The following is a 21254-nucleotide window of genomic DNA, read 5'->3' on the forward strand; positions in this document are numbered from 1 at the left end:
GATGTTGACTCGATGTCCGTTAAGTACGTCTATCCTTGCAGGCATGTTTGTAGCTGGTATATGATCTCGTCACTTTAGCTAGATCAGAGAAATGTGTCTGGAGCAACATTTTGAAAGTTAGAATTCATCGTACTTGCTTATCATACTTGTGCGCTATGAAGATTGAGATGAGACATAGTAGGGCAACGTTCACACAACTTCGCGCCGTTCTACGGGAACATTGACGTTCTTATCTCCCCCTAACGATGGGAATACTATCTCATAAAAGTGACAACCCGCAAATGAGCAGTAAAAGAGATTGCGTGCAATGGCTCAAAGAGAGCTAGTGTGAAGGAGAATCATAATCGATAAAGATTCACATCCTTCTTCGAGGACCTATGTTGGTACGTTGCGACGACTCAACTTGGCACATGGAATGCACACCCAAATGCGTAAATACGAAAAATCGTCAGGTTCGTACCCAGTAACCAAATGTAACGTCAAATAGGTTGGGTGGCAATGGGCCTCAAGATGGACCAACATAGCTGCGTACAAGATTGCATAGCCCTAGGCAAAAAAACAAAAAACTTGGTATGTTCACCAAAATTCGGGCGATTATTGAAATTGCGCTTTTTGATTGCTAGGCGAGGCTATTTGGGGTGAATCATGAGAATTCTTTGTTCAATTATAAACCCAAAATACAATCAATACTTTATCAAAAAACCGTCGATATAAACTCTCCGGCATTATCCAGTCTCCTGGACTTTATGGGATAAGTAGGGTGGTGAACCTTTAATCGGCCTGGAGGTTTAGCAACAATGTGTGTGAACAAACATGTGACCAGTTTGTTGATTCATCAACCAAAACTATAAGAATTTATATGGTCCACATTTTGGTTGGATTAGTCCACATATATTCCATTGAATCCACTTATGAAAAATGGCGATTTCGTATCTTTGCGAGGGATGATTTAGAAGATCAATTTCCCTAATGAACAGGTTTGGCAAAGTATGCTTGTAGGCACAAGATCCTTACTTCGGGTAAGAAGATGTGTCGTAGCATCATTGTTCGACCTAAGTGTCTCAAAAGGTCATGCCAAAGCAAGTAAATTGCTTAATCACCCGATTCCAGGCCGGCTATATGTGGTGTGTTCCCAGTTGGGAGATAACCCATTGGCCCCAAATCAAAGCTTCATACTCATTTTTGGAGGTGGTGCAAAAATATTTCACTTTATTTGTGCTCAGATAAAACAGAAAATTGACTATTCATGAATCATGCTTCCAACATATTATTGGCCTTTAGGATGAAGATTATTTAAAAATAAATCAGAAAAATTTGTCCAAAGAGCCTTTTACTTTATAAATTTATATAAGTAGATAAGAGTTTGAACTAGTATATCAATTTGTGCAAATTCTTGGATTGTTATTGACAAAGAGATCTTTCAAAAAGGGCAACCATGGTGACATCGTCTATGCCTTGTGTGAGAGTGATGACGATTTGTTTTTCAACATCTACGACAATGGATCATCGGCCCTCTCAGTAAGAGCAAGATGAATCACGATGAATTAAGGTTGTTTTTTTTCTTTTACGCTTTTATCTAGATCGGTCAGGAAAGATAAAATTAGAGTCGAACTAGCTATTCTTTTGTAGTATTTTCTTTTGCAATGTTTGTAGATGTGCCAAGTTTAAATCTCCTTCTCCAACAATACATGCACTAAAGAAATTATTAGGGTAAATTATAATTTTATGTAAAGTCAATATATCTATATGTATTACGAAATCATATGAAAGGGATGTTATTATTTTAGTTTGGATTTAAGAAATACGATGAATTATCCCTAAACATTTCAATCTTATAAATTAGTTATTATTTTAGTTTAATTTCGTACAACCGTTAAATTAACTGTTAAGAGATGATGTGGCAAACGTGGAAACCACACATTTTGATTTAAAGTCCAATTTGTGCCACAGGAGAGAGAGACAGAGCTGAAGAAGGAGATCGAACAAAGTTTCACACTTTGAGAGGTCTGGGATCGGACTAGTGAATTGGTTTTTATGAAGCCAAACCTGGGACAATTGGGTCATGTTTGCTAGTACTGGCGTGCATGCCTGAGTGCTTTATTTCAAGCTTCTCAACCACACAACATTGAATGACATATTTCACGCCAGTACAATTGGATTTAGCATCCCCACCTGCCCCACCTTCATTGCTTCTTGTGTTGTCTTTGTTCTCCATCGCCACTTTGTCTTCATTAAAGTGATCACTCGTCTCTTGCTACGCGTCACACATTGAATTAATTTTTAAATAGTAGTATAGAAACTCCAAAGGGTTGATCTAGTGAAAAGTGAGCAAAGAATTGGAGCTTTCAATCCGAATTTGAACTTCCACATATGCATTCCTTGGGCCCATTGGCTCTGCTTTGATGTGTCGTTTGATTCGGGTGCTAAAAGTATGCCCACCGTCTCTTGCGGTATTCGGGCTACATGGAAAGAGAAATTAGTATGTCACCAACTCTTTGACAACACGAAAAATCATATTTCAACTCTTTGACAACATGACAAACCAAAAGCTCTGCCTCTTCTCTATCTATCCAAGGGATGGAAGGGACTTTGGGATGAAAAAAAAAAATTGCGGGTTTTTTTTTTGTTGAACAAATAATATATATATATATATATATATATATATATATTGTATACCTTTGCTTTGCATTGAAAAAGAAAAAACCAATAAAAAAATGATATGATTCAACCTCAAACCCATTTGAATGTGGTGGATAACAGCATTGCTCAAGAATTGATGTGTATTCGAATCATAGGAGCTAGTAATCGACGATATGCTCATATTGGTGACATTATTGTGAGATACCTTCAACATTATAAAAAGAATAGTAGTATAGATGTAGGACATGTCAATCCCCTCCATAAAATTTTCATGTTTCATCGGTAAAAATTGTTCTTATAAAGTCGATTTTGTTGTAGAAATGGATGTCCACTCAAATAATGGGCAAGTTGCCCTTCCACTATTTAGCATGTGATTTACTTCTATAAAAACAACACTATGGAACACAACAAAAGAAGAGAGTTTCATAATTGGTGGTGGAGTTCACGGGAGAGAAGAAGGAAAAGGAAGAAGAGGAAGAGAGAGAGAGAGGAAAGAAGAGGAAGAGACGAAGATGAGGAAGATGAGGGGGAGATAATAAAGAGAGTTATCTTTGTACTCTTATTATTTCAAATTATAATGAAAGCACCACTGCTGCCCCGAGGACGTACTCCAGTCACACTGACTGTAGAGGAACCTTGTAAATTTTGTGTCTTGTTTCATTTATTCCACTGCACCCACAGTTGATTTTACAACACGTTATTAGCACGAAAAGCTCTCATGTCAGTGGAAAGCACAACACCATAAATCCGGTGAAGCATTATCTACTTCTCACCTCGGTCAGCTAAAATCTCACAGAGTAGAGACGGCAAGCCAGACATGTCAAACAGGGAAGATCATCTTGTCACAAAAATCCATCAACCTTTCTTTTATCACTTTTTCCTTTATCACTCTAACTATTGATGTGCTAATTCTTATCCCTGCTAGACCTGCAATCTATTTTTCTCTCGTGGACAAGAAAGATGGAGAGATCTTACAGACAAACAAAGGTGCAGCAAAACAAGTAAAGGTATGTCCATTTTTCATTTCTCCCACCGCGCCAGAAGCGCCCCACCGAATTCCGGTGCGAATTGAAATTTCCAACGACCTGAAGTCGTCACGAGATAAGAAAACTCGTACCTGACAACTGGTTTCCAGAGATCCAGAAGAATCTCATTAGACTTGGAAACCCAGATCGTGTCGTTCTCAATGGATCTCGAGGACCTCCATGAATCCTCAATTGTCTGAGATGGTGATGGCATGACTGACTCCACATAGGCCTCCCTTTCTTGTGCCTCCGTCAACCTCACTGTCATCTATGTCTCTGTGGAGAGATTCTTGCTTTGCGATGCCATGTTCTTTGGGCCATGCGAGAACAACGCCAGTATCTGGTAGCCTTTTTGGATTGAATTGGTTTTGTGTGACCTCCACAACAACCCAGCTGATACTGGGTTTCGAGACTGGTAGAGACAGACAAAGAAAATGGGGAAGATTATGGAATATGCATGGCACAATCTGAAAAAGGCAATAATGTATGATACCATTTGAAAAAGCAAGAAATAAATAAATAAAATTAAAAAGGAAATGGGGCCAATGATTTGGAAAGGTGCGTTGCACCATGTAAAAATGAAAGAAAAAGGCAATGTTTTTTGGAATGGTGTAGAATGTGGTTGAATAAGAAAATAATAAAAATAAAATAAAGGTAAAGGTTTTTGGATGGTGTTACACCATCTGAAAAGAAAGAAGAAAATATGTATATATTTATTTATATGAATGGTGTTGGCTTAAAACACTTTCACAAGTTCTATTTATTTAAAGTAATTTATTTACAGTGGGTAGAATTATTACTCTTTGCTTTAAAGCTTTGATATTTATGTGAATTGTGCTGAATTAAAGCCCTTGTCACAAGCTTTATTTACTTTACAACAATTTATTTATCATGGACGGTTTTACCGCCTACTGCTTTAAGTTTTGATTTATGTGAATGGTGCTGAATTAAAGCCCTTGTCACAAGCTTTAATTTATTTATTGTTCAATTTATTTACTATGGCTGGAATTACCGCCTATTGCTTTAATTTATTTATTGTACTTATCTTTTGTTACGATGAGTATAACAAGGACCCAGAGTTCCTTGATTAGATCAGAACCTGCAGTTTCTTGATCCTCATCACATAAAATGATAGGACCCGAAGTTCCATCATGCAAAAAGATCAAACATGAAGTCCCTAGATCCTCAAGATCGGACATGAAGTTTCTTGATAAGTACCTTAAGTTTGAAGTGCCACAGTGCCTCAACTTAATTATAATAAAGGTCATAAAAGTCTCAGTCCATAAACTATTTAATAAGGACCATAAGTTCCTTATGTCCATACTTAAAATGGTTTAGCAGAAGCATTTATTAAGCGGATAAAATTGATTACCCGCGCTCTGCTCATGAAAACGAAATTACTAGTTTTCTACATGGGGACATGTCATTTTACATGACGCATTATTAAGTTCGGATGAGACCAGTTTCCAACCATCAATATTGCTCAGTACAACTCGTCTTTAGGAACTAGCCAAACATTATACATTTATGAGTTTTTGGTTGTGTTATCTATGTGCCTATTGCACTGCCACAACATACTGAAATGGGCATTGATATTGAACATCATCTATCATTCAATATTTAGAACCCTTGACTGGGGATATATTTACCGCTTGGTTTGCGGACTGTCATTTTGATAAGACAATTTTCCTGCCATTAGGGGGAGAAAATAATATCGTTCCAGAAGAACGATGAGAAAATATCATTCCAAAAGAATGATGAGAAAAGACCGTTCGAGAAGAACGAAGAGAATTTGTCTTATTTTGATTCACGAAACAATCAATGAGAAAATGAAATATGAATAATTGAATGATGCAACGAAAGTGATGAAATCATATATACTTACTGCAAATGTGCCTACAAGAATTGATGTCTCTGTTGGATAAAATAATGAGACAGTAAATGATTTATCTGTTACACGCCTGAAGCGTGACAGATTTTTAGACTCAAAAGGTTCAGTTATTCGAAAGAAGAATAATATGGCACTACTGAACTATTGCATTCCCGAAGCATAACTGTTGCATGCCAAAAGCATGACAGTCGCCGAATTGGATACACGTCCCAGATAGGACAATCCACAAACATGGGAATGTTGATGTCTCATACATGGAGCATAATAGACATATAGGTTCCAATGACTCAACTCCCGGAAGTGGAGATTAAAATCCAAGCTCTATAACGCTCAAGAGGAGGTTATGATCCACATTCTCTAAATTATGACTATCCTGGAAGAGATAGCGTCATGCCCATGAAGAGGCAATGGATATCCAAAGAAATGAAAAGCTTTTATGCATGCGCATGCACAGAGAATATGGGATCACAGATTGATGATAACCAATGGTAATTTTGGTTTTTACAAGTAGCTACTAAATTCATCAATGAGCTGTGTTAATATTGAGTCACATTCTTTTGTTCGTCGACAAAAGAAAAAAAATTATTGACCAAAATGGAGAAAGGCAATTCCATTACAATTTTGTAAGAACGTGGGCAAATGAACCTATATATATTTGAATACAATACAAATAGCCAAAAGATGTTGAACCAAGGAGGTTACATATGGGGATTTGTAATACAGTGTAATACACTCACATGATATGACACAAGGTTACTAATTGAAACCTGAAATTATACTCTTGTAAACAAGTTCATATAAATGGAGAATTATATACGAAGGGTTGTGAGTCGCCCACATTATATCTCCATAAGTAAATCCCTCAAGTATACATGGGAGCAAATTGCTCTGTATAAATTCCAAAGGAAAATGTGTCATGAAGTGTAGAAAACCCTTGAAGGATTCAAATTGCTTGAAGTAAGCCTCTGAAGGGTAAAAAATAAAATATGTACTCAGTACCAATGGATGATATCAATTGCCTTAGTGAGTACTATCATTATGATATTGTTGCAACATACTAAAATCTCTTGCAAGAGTCAATGACATTAAATTATAACTCTTGAAGAGTTGATGATATTAAATTGGGACTCCTGAAGAGTCTAGAAAAATTATAAAGTGTTGAAGGAATTATTGTCTCGAGCTGCAGATCGAACAATCTACCAACACGAATCATATCCATGATATTTATGATATTAAAAGAACCATATGGATTGAAGATTATGAGTTGAATACTCATATGATGAAGACACTAAGAATAATCATTTATCTTCGTGAGGGTAAAGATAAATTAATATTTAGTCCAGAAGTACCACATCTTAGTGAAGTATATGCTTTATTGTATTTGGCACAATATATTGAATGAAATAAAGCTTATTTATTAATATCTCCAAGAAATTATAAATATATACATACACATGAGTTAAAACAAACAAACAGGATGGAGCCTTCACAAATGTTGCTCATGTGAAGCCTCAGTACTCGGAAGTACCCCAGAAGGGGAAGGCACTGGAGATTGATCATGTGGCACCCCAGTACTTAGCAAAACACCAGAAGGGGAAGACATCAGTTGCTTTCGGAATCTAGCAACGAACCTCTGGTGATCACTTTGAATCCGACTTTCGGATTCCTGCAGTTGGACAAGCTTTCTTTTCATGCTCGTAGAGTAATTATTTGCAAGCACGTGTAACACCTTATTCTCGTGCTTGAGCCCTCTGATCTCTTGTTTAAGACTTGCCACCTCCGCCATCAATGATTCAACTTGGCAAGTTTGAGCAAGTAGGCGTTGGCCCATATTGGACACAGAGCCAGCACACTGAACACTGAGAGCCAATGAGTCTTTAACGGCCGACTCTTCAGACCGTTCTGAAATGATCTTGTTATCCCTTGGAGTGAGAAGATTCCTAGCTACCACAGTAGCGGTTATGTTATTCTTCATCACAGAGTCCCCAACCGTAAGAGGACCATTAGAAGATAAGAAGGACGGGCGCCATATATTATCCTGACGCTGCTCATCTGTATCACTCATAAGACTCAAATCTAAGCAAATGTTAGATGGGCAAGTCATTTTTCAGAAATGATGAAGGAAAAACAGAGGTCAAATAAAATTTCAAAGGTGCAAGATAAGGGAAATTTCTACAGGCAGCAACTTTTTGAGCATACTCTTGAACACAATTGATGTCTTTATAAAAGAAGAGGCAACAGAGCCACTCATTCAGAGATCGAAGATGCACCACTCTCCGAATTTCAAAAGCCAGATTTTCCTGAATAAAATTCGTTGGCATTTTTCAGACGTAATCTTAGTTTTCTCAGATATCGCGTGCAACTTTGTCAAAGATCTCTGACAAAGTTGAAAACGCGTAAATCTTACTGTTCTATTTACACCACAGTTGCTGACAAGAGTAAAAGCACAGCACCACCACTTGCTATTGAGAAATCTCTATATATGTCGACCTCTGTTCTCCATAACAAGGCAGACCTGCAACACTGCAAGAATACCTAACTCTTCCTCATCTCCGAGAATGCATCTTCAACATAGCATCTCGAAATACTCAATTTTCTTCCTCTCCGAGAATACCTCTTCAAACATGTCACACCAGAGCAAGATTATCACATATCTTCAGGGACCAGAGCAAGATTATCTCATATCATGCAATCTCCCTGTCCTTTCCTTTGTCCTTGTTCTTGCCTGCAAAGACAAGGATAAAGAAAGCAATATAGCGGAACCTCCACTCAAACTCCCGGTAAGGAACCGACTGCCTGGAACCTTTCCTGATTGCTTACCTAGCTCTAGAGTAGTCATCTTCAACTGTTGTTCGAGCTGGGTCTCCAGTCACCAAGAAGTGATGAACCATCCAAATGCAAGGGTTGCACTCCACTCCGGCATCAGAGGGCAAATACTGCCGGAGAAGATGCCACACATGCATGGGGGGAAAGCAGGGAAAATACTACTTAAGCAAGGGGAGCAAGTAAGGAAAGTGAAAATGATACATTGAAGCATGTGGAGACAAGCGCAACAAACGTGTGCTGATTCATCCCTGACAAAACTGAAGATCACTTGCCACATGAAGCTCCTCATGGTCCAATTTCATTCAAGATCAAGCCTCGAAGGTCCTTGAAGAAATCACAAGTTCGATTCAAGATCAAGTGTTCACTACTCTTGAATCAAATTCCGCTCCAGATAAAAGAAGTAAATTCAGACCTTTGGATCAAGTTTAGCAGAAGGCCCTCCAACCCAGTTCAAGAACAAGCCTGTGAAAAGTTAACAACAAGTAAAGCAACTATTTCAGCAACTCTTCTTACTAAGAGACTAAAGCAGAATGATCAACGATCAACCTAAATGATTTGAAATCAGGGGGAGATACTCATCAGGGGAGCATCCAAAACAGATCAAGATTTTAACGAGTCAATCGAAGACTTGTGGCCATCAAAGGGGGAGTGTTGTAGAAATGGATGTCCACTCAAATAATGGGCAAGTTGCCCTTCCACTATTTAGCATGTGATTTACTTCTATAAAAACAACACTATGGAACACAACAAAAGAAGAGAGTTTCATAATTGGTGGTGGAGTTCACGGGAGAGAAGAAGGAAAAGGAAGAAGAGGAAGAGAGAGAGAGAGGAAAGAAGAGGAAGAGACGAAGATGAGGAAGATGAGGGGGAGATAATAAAGAGAGTTATCTTTGTACTCTTATTATTTCAAATTATAATGAAAGCACCACTGCTGCCCCGAGGACGTACTCCAGTCACACTGACTGTAGAGGAACCTCGTAAATTTTGTGTCTTGTTTCATTTATTCCACTGCACCCACAGTTGATTTTACAACAGATTTATATTATAAAAAGTTATACTTGGATCCTTTTCCATCCAAGTAGGCATTCTAACTTTCTTGCCAACCATGTGGTTGGAGTTGAGTTGAATTACTTCCACTACTGTTAAATTAGTTTTAGGATCCTTCATGGTATCATAGCCTATTTTCGTTTTGTTTGTATCATACCTTATCAGTTCTAAAATTATTGAGTACCAATCAATTTTATACCTTCAGAGCCCCATTGAAGGATTTGTGTTGAGGCACTAGCCGCACTACTGCCGAAACACAAGAGTTTCTCTCAAACCAGAAGACCAATCACAAAACGACATATGTTAATATCAAAATAAAGCTCCTAAAGTCCCAGATCGACCTCGGACAAAAGTGTGTGACTCTCCTCAACTATTAAAGGAGACCATTCTCCCACAACTAATGAATAATGACATTATTCCACTTAACCCATTATTAGAACTTACTAATGATGATTATGTTTGAACCTTTGTGTTATGTAAACTCTATATTATTAAAGAGAACTCCACTATCTTCGTGGACGTAGCCCAACTTAAGATGAACCACATATATCTTATGTTTGTTTTCTTATCATTATCTCTTTACATATTACCTGCACTTGACTGAAGCACCCTTGTGAATGTTATAGCTAGACACTTTAACGAATGTTACAGCTTGACACTTTACGCTGTTCCAAAGTCTATTATATTTTGTGCATCAACACGTGTTGATCTCCAATTAAAAAGAAACATTTTTAGAATGTCGATAAAACGTGGAATAAACAAAATGCAAGGAGAAACCAATCATATCCTAATAAGTTCGGATATTATTTTATTCACGTGAGACGCTGATGCATTGTTTGATTGTTGTTGATGAGATCGGAATAAGAAAATCAGGAACCACTTTTGGCAATCCTAATAAAACAGAAATACCATCAAATATTAGTGGTGTTCTTGTTGATGAACAATGAACAATCGACGACAAAGGGTTGGACAACGACTATCCACTGTAGTTGCAAGCATGCAAAGGAAAGGAAATGACTTTTCGGGGAGGGACCAGGTTGTCCACGTTGGATTTCCCGAAAAATCCCAAATTTCATGATTTCCCCACTTTTCTCTGTTTCTTTTTTTTTCCAAAATTCCACCTGTTTTGTTTAAAGTTTCTGTTGTTTCTCTCATCGGCCCCGGTTTCCTTCTTCTTTCTTCTGAAACCTCGAAACTCCAGAAAAAAACAGCTCTGGCTGACTGTAACAAACATGGTTCTTTTGAGTGGTCAGCTGCACGGATTGCAGCTCTGCGTTTTGCCTCCTCGGGTTCCGATCTCCCACCGTTTTTCTTCCCCAAAAAGGTATTCAGAATTTCATTTCTTCATCTTTTCAATTACCAAAAGTGATTGTTTTTTTTTGGTTGTTTGTAAGGCATTGACATTGGCATTCATATGGGTTTTCTTCGCATTCAAGATCAAAGGGTTTATATTATTGATTGGTTTATGGACTAGTAATGCTATATTGTGCCCTCTGCCCACACTAATCTGGCTTAATTGTAGAAATCGTCCTGAACTATAGTTCTAGTTGCATTTTCGTCTCTGAATTCGAATGTTAGATTCTTTAGCCTCCAAATTTGGTCCAAGGTTTACACTCTTGGTCATGAAAGCAAACTAATTTGGGGCATTTGGTTGGTGGTAACTTTTGAACCTTTGTTTTTGGGTTAATCTTCGTGTGTTTCTTAGATATTTGTGAACTGGCTAGGGCTTGAAATTGTGAATTGTTGATTGTAATGTGAACCGAGAGATTTCAGGTTTTTAACTAATTGGGTTTTTAACTAATTGGGTAGTGCCAATTCTTTGTTGGAAGTGTGAACTTGTTGGTAGACAAAGGTGCCGTGTATGGAGAGGAAGTACGGTGCTAGGGGAAAGGGAGTGATCAAGATGAGTACTTTTTGTGAGGAATTTTTCTGGGTTTGATTCGCCTTTCCTCTCCATAAATGGGGGTAAGGCTAGCCGACATTCACCTCTCCCAGACCCTGCGTAAAGCGGGAGCCTTGTGCACTGGGTACGACCTTTTTTGATTCGCCTTTCCTCTTCAGACCGGCATACTGAATTTCTGAGATTCTATATACTTTAGCTCAAATTTTACTGTTTCGCGTATCTTCAATGAAATGGTCTACTTAAAGTAGTAATAAATGGCTTTTGCATGCGTTGCTTGTTTAAAAGTATGTTTTCTTCCTGTAGAGTAGGAATTTACTAATGAAAATTAGGTGATGTCTGATGCCGTATGCATAAGTTCTCCTGTCTACTTAAAGTAGTAATAAATGGCTTTCGCATGCGTTGCTTGTTTAAAAGTATGTGTTCTTCCTGTAGAGTAGGAATTTACTAATGAAAATTAGTTGATGTCTGATGCTGTATGCATAAGTTCTCCTGTCTACTTAAATTAGTAATAAATGGCTTTCGCATGCGTTGCTTGTTTAAAAGTATGTGTTCTTCCTGTAGAGTAGGAATTTACTAATGAAAATTAGTTGATGTCTGATGCCGTATGCATAAGTTCTCCTGGCTGAGCTCCGTTTCATAATCCTTATAAACTGTTAGGCTATCAACATTTAAGTTTTGAACGCAGCATATAGTATTATGTATAAAAAGCTTCCGACTTCTATCTGAAGCATATTGTGATAATACCATACTCTGTAACTGAGGGAAATTGTAATTTTGGAGTACATTTGCTGATGTCTGTATATGTGCAATGTACTCTATGATACATACATGGGGCAAGTGTTGAAGCACAGTTATCCTGAATTTTAGTGTAGACGAGCCATATGATGCTAACGTTGATGATACTTACCAGGAAATTAATGCCATGCCAATTTTGGTGGATCAAATCTTCGTCTTTACATGCAAGTAGTTTCATAGTACACAACAGAGGTGAGAATATTGTATGTATGCTTTATCATGTGTGAAAGCAAGGTATTGATAACTTACATTCGTTCATGTTTTACTTACGTTTATTCTTTTTACAGCGAAATGTGAGGCCAGTTCTCAAAGGGCAGAAAATGAGCTAGATTCCACTGTGTATATAAATGTTGCAGATGATTTGAATGACCAACTCTTTAATACAGACCCAATTAATATTTCTCAGGTGAGCATTAGATGGAAATTTATTTATTTATCTGTTTAATTTCTAACAAGAGCATTAGATGGATGAATCTGCATAAGAGATTGTAATTTTTTTTTTTTAAATCTGAAAAAGAACATATCTTGAATTAGAATTGATTAAATTGGATAACAGCTTAAACCCCTTTCAATGTTCCTCTATTTAGTGGTTTCACCTGTTTACTCTCTGTTATCAAGTATTTGTATCCATGATAACTTCAGATCTTGCATTTGACTCATGTCATGGCACTTCTAGTATTTAGTAAATTTCTTGACAGAATTTTCTGTATATGCAGGTTCTCGTAGCTAAAGTCACGATGGGATTGCTGTCCTTATATTTCTCATTTAGGCTAGGACAGTCAAATGTTTTTCATACTTTCATTAAGATCGTCCAAGCAAAACTTCCCTCTATCATTCAAACTTTCGGGGCTGCCGCCTTGCCCTTTGCCTGTGTTTCTAATTCATTGAATAAACCTGTGCCTCTTCGGTTGGATGTGTCTTTTCCTTCATTTCGAGACATTAGATGGAGCTTTGCACGGTTACTGTATCTATTTAACATCCAACTTGAAAAGAATGTTGCCACGTAAGTGAAGATATCAGATGGAGCTTTGCATGGTTTCTATATCTATCATTTCATGCTTGTAATTTGTTTGGTCTATGTTCTCATTTAGCTAAGTTCTTTTGTAAATATTTTTTAGGTTCTTTCTGGTGCTCCTGGTAGCATGCTTCTCATTTGTTGTCATTGGTGGTTTCCTATTCTACAAGTATAGGTAACCTATAATCCTTTCTAAGAGCAGTTCGAATTACTTTCTCTGGCATATTCTGCTTCATGTTGCTTTATCGTATTTCATTAAATAGCATTTTTTTTCCTTGTGTCTAGACTATCAGATTGATGCAATTATTGGCCCATTTATAACAGCTGAAGTTTTCTAATATGGTATCACCATATCAGAGCTTTGGTGGTAGCAGCCTAGCAGGGGGTACTGGATGTGGAACCCTCAATCCATTCCCCATTTCTTTGGTGCAGGGTGGGGTTTCAGCTATATTTTTCTTTCCGTTTGATTTTAACATACAAACAAAGAACGTGTTCGTGTGAGGGACAGTGTTAGATTGATATACATTGTTGACCAGTTCCCTAACAGCTTAATCATTTGGGGTCCATCTGAAACAATATGGTTTCATCATTTTCTTGCCCTCTTCTTCACAAGGGTCTCAGCATCTTAGACCAACAATTATTTTGTATTCTAACACCTCCCCGTCAAATGTGGGCCTCTCTTCACTATTAAAGCCCAACGTGTGGGATTCAACTTATATTGGTTACACTTGCAGGATTTGACCAGGATTTCCTGCTTTGATACCATGCTAAAGTTTGTTGTTACCACACTATTCCGAAAAATTTAAGTTGTTACGATGTGGGCTGACAAATATTTGATATTCTAACGGTTAAGCAGTCTTTTAATAGTATTTTTATCAAATGAATAAATTCCTCATGTTTGTTTACAATCCGGATGCATTTCAAATTACACAGGGGTAGTAATGAGTCTTTGGAGGACTGCTTCTGGGAGGCTTGGGCATGTCTGTGTTCATCATCGACACATTTAAAAGTGTGATTCCGCTTCCTAATTTTATCATTTGGTTCATTCTAAAAGTTTTCACTAATTCTGTATTTTCTTGGATGATTGTAAATAACATGCATTGTAAAATATACACTGCAGCAAAGAACACGCATTGAACGTGTTATTGGTTTTGTTCTTGCAATATGGGGCATATTATTTTACTCTCGCTTGTTGAGCACAATGACTGAACAGTTCAGGGTAAGTTCTTGGATCATGGAACATTATCGTACATCTAACTTATATGTAAATGGCATCCTTATGGCCATCATTTCCTCAGAACAATATGTACAGACTAAAAGAAGGCGCACAAATGCAAGTTCTGGAGACTGATCATATCATTATTTGTGGAGTGAACAGTCATCTTTCCTTCATACTAAAGCAACTAAACAAGTATCACGAACTTGCTGTCCGCTTAGGTACTGCTACAGCTAGGTAATCTATTTTTTGTACTCGAATGGAGTTTTTTATATCAGGATTGTGTGGTAAAATTACTGGATTGTGTTGTTGTCTTGCTTATATGTTCACAGGAGGCAGAGAATTCTTCTTATGTCCGATCTCCCAAGAAAGCAGATGGACAAGCTTGCAGACAATTTAGCGAAAGATCTTATACACATTGATATCCTTACAAAGAGGTAGGACTATAAGAAATCATCTAACTCATCTGCGTCTGATTTCATAAGGCCTCAGTGCAATAAAATAAAAAATTATCAATAAGAAATGATGTAATGGGTAATTGGATTTGATAATAAAATTGAGACTTCGTGTGCTTCTGATTCTTACTTTGAGGCTCTACTCTTACAGTTGCAGCCTTAGTTTAACAAAATCATTTGAAAGAGCCGCTGCCAACAAGGCACGTGCAATAATTATACTGCCAACGAAGGGAGACCGGTGAGAACTTGATCTACTTTTACTTCTATGTGAGAAATTATATTAGAGTATACAAGGTTTTCGACAAAGTTTCTTTGGAATTTCCTAGTATTAGAAATTTCTTATCTCTCAAATGTGTTTTGACTTCACATCCTCATCTGTTTAGGTATGAAGTTGACACTGATGCTTTTTTGTCTGTTCTGGCTCTTCAACCTATTCCCAACATGGAATCTGTCCCCACAGTTGTTGAGGTATATCACTAATCTAGTCTTCGTACTGAACTTTGTTACGAAGTTTGCTAAATCATGTTAAATTTTCCGTGCCCAATGAATGCAGGTTTCAAGTTCCAATACATGTGAACTCTTAAAGTCGATCTCAGGGTTAAAAGTAGAGCCTGTGGAAAATGGTGCATCAAAATTATTTGTACAATGTTCTCGTCAAAAGGGACTCATAAAGATCTACAGGCACTTGCTTAATTATCGAAGTATGGTACAAGCGTCTGTTTGAACTATAACTGGTTTTCTTGTGATGATGCTTATGAAATTCTTTTTTTTGAACCCTCAATATTAATACTATATGTATTACCAAAAGGATATGTGATTTAAATCCAACACTTGCAAAGTTAAAGATGAAATTTTTTATCGGATGTGTAATAAATTGATACTTTGAGCCCATCTTATATATCAATTTGAAATCTTTCGGTGGTAACTAGAACTTAGACCTGTCAACCCAAGTCATGCGTTGTTTCTTACTACGGTGGTTATTTTTACATCATATTGGTTATTAGGCAAATGGAACCATCTCTCCGATCATTTCTGAGATGACACACTAATTGATGTCATTTCTACTCAGTGCAGAAAATGTCTTTAATCTTTGCAGTTTCCCAAGTCTAGCTGGGCTCAAGTATAGGAGATTACGACATGGGTTTCAAGAGGTAACACCATCTGTCAAATGTAATTCTGGTAGTGAAGAACTTATAGCGGTTGGCTGATTGAGAATTTTTCTCTGACTCGATATCCCTTTCAGGCAGTTGTTTGTGGGCTTTATAGGAACGGGAAGATAGACTTCCACCCCAATGACAGTGAAATCTTGCGGGAAACTGACAAAGTATGAGAAGTTCTGACTTTTTTAATTTGAACTAAAACAATCACCAATAACTTTGATATTTCTTTTGACTTGTGAAAAATGGAATCATGAACACAATGTTTGTTAAAATTTTGTTTTGTACTTATCTCTAGACACTGATGGTTGGTTGGATTGTTGACTTTCGCGGTTCCTGTTTTTATGTATCGCGAGCAGACAATTAGACAAAAGTGTAGTAAAATTTGATAATTGCAAAATAGACGAAAGAAACAAAGATGATTATGGGAACCTGAGCGGATTCACTCTGTGACTGCTTCATTTGTTTTAGTACTTGCTTTATGTTGTTTTGCTGACTGAATGGGTCGTGGTTAACCATCATTTTTATTTATGAGTTCCTATTGTTCTGCACTTTCCTCATGTAGGTATTATTCATTGCACCTGTTAATGGGAGTAAGACACCAGATGTTACTTATTCAAATGTTGTCAAAGAAATAGGCGCTGATCAAAGTTTGGATGATCTAGAAACAAACGGGTGTACTCACCCGCATGCCTTGCAACTGGTGAAAACACGACTTGAGAATATTGTCAGGCGTCCCAAGAAACCAGGCTCTAAGGTGCAACTTGACTAAGACATAATTGCTTGAAGGTCACCAGGGCTTGATAGATTTGGTCTCCAATCTGAATAATTTTTTTCTTATTAATGCAGGCCTCAGACTATAATCTGGGACCAAAAGAATTTATCCTTCTGCTTGGATGGCGCCCCGACATCATAGAGATGATTGAAGAATATGACAATTATCTTGGACCTGGCAGTGTTGTGGTATGTTCTAATTCGCTTGGAACTCTTGTTGTGGATCCTATATTCAGCAATTTCCCTAAAATGTAAAACAATAGTAAAAGTACATTGTTACTTACGCAAGTGCATGTGTGATGGAATCTTGAAGAGGTAGTTATATTAAGCGGCTGCAAGACTCCAAAGTAACAGAAGGCAGTGAAATCTCTAATAAATCAATTACCCAGATCTGTAAAACATTAGTAAAAGAGGTAAATTGTTGCTTGTGCAAGTACATGTGTGATGGAACATGGAGTGGTGGTTATATTAAGTGGTTGCAAGGTACTCCAAAGTAATGTGCAGGCGGTGAAATTGCCAATAAATCAATTGGGATGTTATTGCAGGAAATTAACGGATTATAGGAATTTTTCTTCACCTTGAGGAAGCATGATAGAGACTGAGAAAAATAGATTTTTTGTCTGCACAACTGGGAATCGTTGTTTTATATGTGCAGGAAATTTGACACTTGATTAAACATAATTTTCATTTGATCACCTAGACTAAGTTTCTAGACATACATGCATTGGTGACTCACAATTCATCATCTTTATGCATGCAGGAAATTTTGTCAGATGTACCTTTAGAGGACAGAAAGAGGACAAGACAAGTTTCTGATCAAGGAAAACTCAAACATGTCAAGGTTTCTCATCGGGTACTGCCTCTCTCTTTCAACCTAGAGTAGTACCTTCTGGTGTTTCTTTTCTTTCTCTATAATATTTTTGCAGGGAAGTTTCCTTTTCTGCTTATAAACTTCCATTTTTTCCATGAGCTGCAGATTGGAAATCCAATGAACTTTGAAACCTTACAAGATACCATAGTGCATATCCAAAATTCATTGAAGAACGAAGATGTTCCCTTGTCGGTCGTTGTAATATCTGATAGGGAATGGCTTCTTGGAGGTGAACATACATGAATTCCTCCCTTTTTCTTGGTTTTATGTTGTTTTCAATTAGCTTTTGGTCAATTTGCGTTGAAGTACCCTCTCTTCAGATCCAACCAGGGCAGACAAGCAATCTGCGTATTCTCTTCTTCTTGCTGAAAATATTTGCAACAAACTTGGTGTAAAGGTAGGTCAAGTTCATCATTTCCAATTTTGTAAAAATTCAAACTTAGAGTTTAATTAATTAAATAGTTTTCACAATAACTTTGTCATAATCGTCACCTAGAGCAAACAAAGTAACAAGGTGGTGCATTGCAGGTACAGAATCTCGTTGCAGAGATCGTGGACTCGAAATTGGGCAAACAAGTAAACTCCGACAGACTTTTGTCACTGTTTATTATTTCTGTTGATATTTAATGTTATTGATTGTTATACACCCACAATCACTGCAGATCACAAGAATTAAGCCGTCCCTGACTTACATTGCCGCAGAGGAAGTAATGAGCCTCGTAACAGCTCAAGGTCTTGAATCCTTGTACTAGATTTAGCTCTCACAACATATAATATGGTTATTCCAAAATATTATAACAGGTAAATGATTTCTTTGTGCATAACAGTTGCTGAGAACAGTGAACTAAACGAAGTGTGGAAAGACATTCTAAACGCAGAGGGTGATGAAATATATGTAAAGGTAAGCGCCTCGAATCCTCAATTTTAATGTTATGATGTTGATCTCGATTGGACGTTGTCTTTTTTGTATTTTCGGCTAGAGGATTTGGATTGGATATCCATTAAACTGTATATTTAAACTTTGCCTGCTTTTGTTACGACAGGATATCAGCCTCTACATTAAAGAAGGAGAGAACCCTTCATTCTTTGAGCTTTCTGAAAGAGCACAACTGCGGAAAGAAGTGGCGATAGGTTATGTGAAAAACAACAAAAAGGTAAAAAGGTCTTGATTTGGATTCGGCTCCTAAATTGCTTCAGACTTCCCATTCATCTCTTATGCCATGTTGCAGGTTATTAATCCAGTTCCCAAGTCCGAACCCCTCTCCCTTGAGTTGACAGATTCGTTGATAGTTATATCCGAACTTGAAGGAGAACAACCTATCATTCTGGAGAACCAATCAAGTTGAAACGACCGCCCAAATTTTGCTCGTGAAAGTTTGAATCCCATGCTAAATGGAAGTACTCATGTTTTGACAGTGAAAGTGTTCTCCGAGCTTGACCATTGAACCGGCATTAAACTAGCAAATTGGTGAAGAGACTGTTTTAGCTTCTTTATTTTGCAGTATTAGCCTCTCTTTTGTTGTTAAGACCGTAACATTGATACAGACACCGCACTAATTCATGGAAATTTGTCCAATAAAGAAAATCTGGATTAACAGTAATAAGCATTGTTAGTCATGTTAATTATAACTTGATGTTGTCCTTGTGTTCGAAATTTACAGTTTCGTCTAACTGTTCTAGTAATATGTCTCTTTCCGACGCTGGAAGACGTCCTAAGTTTGTGGGTTGAGTATGCCGTAAGGTACGCATTTTAGTAAGAAGTTAATTATAGCTGGCCACTTGTATAATGCTCTCTTAGCAACAGATCAAAGTCTGAATAGAGTCTCGTTCTTTTGGTCACTTGATGACGAAGGATTGATGGTCACTGCCCTTTAGATTTGATACCAAGGATTGAGATTTAAACAATAAAAACACGTCCATTTACATCAGATGAGTAAGAGAACATTTTTATGATGACCAAGAGAACATTCTGAGTCCGAGTAACAAAGGGTGATCCAAATCTGAATGCTTGATCATTCTCAAATCTCAAATAAGACCATGTGTAATGTTACATGTGTTAGAATGATGAGTTTCTTGAGAATACAATTAAGCTATTTGCTTATAATACTCAATCAAATTCCACATAAAACAATAAAATACGATTAAAGAACGTCGTTACTAATGAAATTTTTAAGCATTCCAAGGTTTCACAATGGTATGATGCTTATTATAGGGATTCAATTCGTAATACGCTTGAAGTAATTTCACCATGAAATTGTTTGGCAGCTCATATAAGAGATTGAATATGATTAATAATACAGACTCAGTTGTTTGGTATATTTATATTAAAAAAGTACTTGGATAATTTAGGGTAGCGCTATTCATCGGCATTTTTACCCTCTACACACCTTCTGTTTTTATTTTTTTTTAACAAATAATAGTATCTACACTAAGGATAGAGGAGTGAGCTAAGCCTTACAATGGGCTTATCAGAACCATGTGGTTCAACTTCGCATTTGACAAGAATTGACCTATGACCTCTCACTTACAAGTGAAAAGAAATATCACTAGACCGTAGTACTAAGTGACCCCACACATTCTTGTTAATCATTGATCTTCATCAATTAATTCGATCCGACGGCTGAAAATTGAGAGAGTATGTGAGAAGTAAAAATAGGGGTGTGGATAGCACTACCCAAAATTTTATATAGGGCTTGTTTGGATGTGCTACTCTATAAAGCGCTTTTACTCACTAGTGTTTTTTGTTTGTAGCACTTTTCAATAACGCTTATATGAGGAAGTAGTTTGTTGTTTGGCATGCAACCAACTAAGCGCTTTTGTATTGGATAGAGGCGTTTTTGATATTAAGTAGAGTTTTTGGTTGTCAAATGAAAAAGCTTTTTCATTAATAATTCTCAATACTTTTTGCATAAGTATTTTTTGTACATAATTAGCATACAACTTGATTAAGGGTTGATGAAAATTCAATTACATAAAATAATGATCACTAACAAAATGATACATACTTAATGAAAATATATGTTTGTTTCTTAAAAACAAAAGGACACGTTATAGTTGCATGACAAACAAATGTGAAATAAGTATTAACTAGATATAAGAAGATTAACAATCCTTTCTCGTTCAACATCCATCTCTCGCCTATGAGTAAAATTTCATCAACAATTTCTTCATTTCTATGATCTTCCTCTTGTCCAGGCAGAAGTAGCTCATCATCATCATCATCATCATCATAAGGTTGGAACTCTTGATTTGTTATGAAATGATTCCTAATAAAATTGTGTAAGGCTATTGAAGTAACAACAATTTGTACATGTTTTTCAAAAGGGAAGTTACGCATGAGACGAATCAATGTCTATCTATTTTTTCAAGCACCAAAAGTTATTTCTATTGTGCATCTTAGGGATGAATGCCTCTGATTAAATTCATTAGTGTTGCTTTGTATTGTCATTGGAAGTTAATTTGCTATTAGTAGTATCTATGATCGTTAATGCGGAATTAAATCTCAACAGCAATACAAGCCCTTCAAACATGAAGGCCTTTGAGCAACCTGATTAGAAATATTTGACCTGCTCAAATGCATGTAGTATTTACAAATTAATTTTCGAAGCAAACTAAGTTGTAAATATATGTTCACAATGA

General features: G+C 36.9%; 1 protein-coding gene across 3 annotated transcripts; it reads left to right on the forward strand.

The window, feature by feature from the left end:
* The first annotated feature begins 10367 nt into the window (after positions 1-10367).
* Positions 10368-19244, forward strand: LOC103403237 (putative ion channel POLLUX-like 2). Of its 3 annotated transcripts, XM_070810645.1 has the most exons (25): positions 10370-10753; positions 12243-12319; positions 12415-12533; positions 12844-13130; positions 13246-13317; positions 14076-14151; positions 14263-14361; positions 14441-14595; positions 14691-14795; positions 14965-15051; positions 15197-15281; positions 15367-15514; positions 15888-15964; positions 16057-16137; positions 16536-16727; positions 16820-16933; positions 17505-17597; positions 17721-17844; positions 17936-17956; positions 17987-18012; positions 18144-18191; positions 18278-18347; positions 18443-18516; positions 18659-18769; positions 18845-19244. In XM_070810645.1, the coding sequence occupies exons 1-25, from the start codon at positions 10443-10445 to the stop codon at positions 18959-18961; spliced, it is 2769 nt and encodes a 922-aa protein (XP_070666746.1). In that variant the 5' UTR covers positions 10370-10442; the 3' UTR covers positions 18962-19244. The 3 variants fall into 3 exon arrangements, with proteins under 3 accessions (XP_070666747.1, XP_070666746.1, XP_070666745.1); XM_070810646.1 differs by having other exon boundaries at positions 10368-10753; positions 17936-18012; positions 18659-18746; XM_070810644.1 differs by having other exon boundaries at positions 10372-10753; positions 17936-18012.
* Positions 19245-21254: the final 2010 nt, after the last annotated feature.

This window comes from Malus domestica, chromosome 13 (assembly GCF_042453785.1).
Source record: "Malus domestica chromosome 13, GDT2T_hap1".
Lineage (NCBI taxonomy): Eukaryota > Viridiplantae > Streptophyta > Magnoliopsida > Rosales > Rosaceae > Malus > Malus domestica.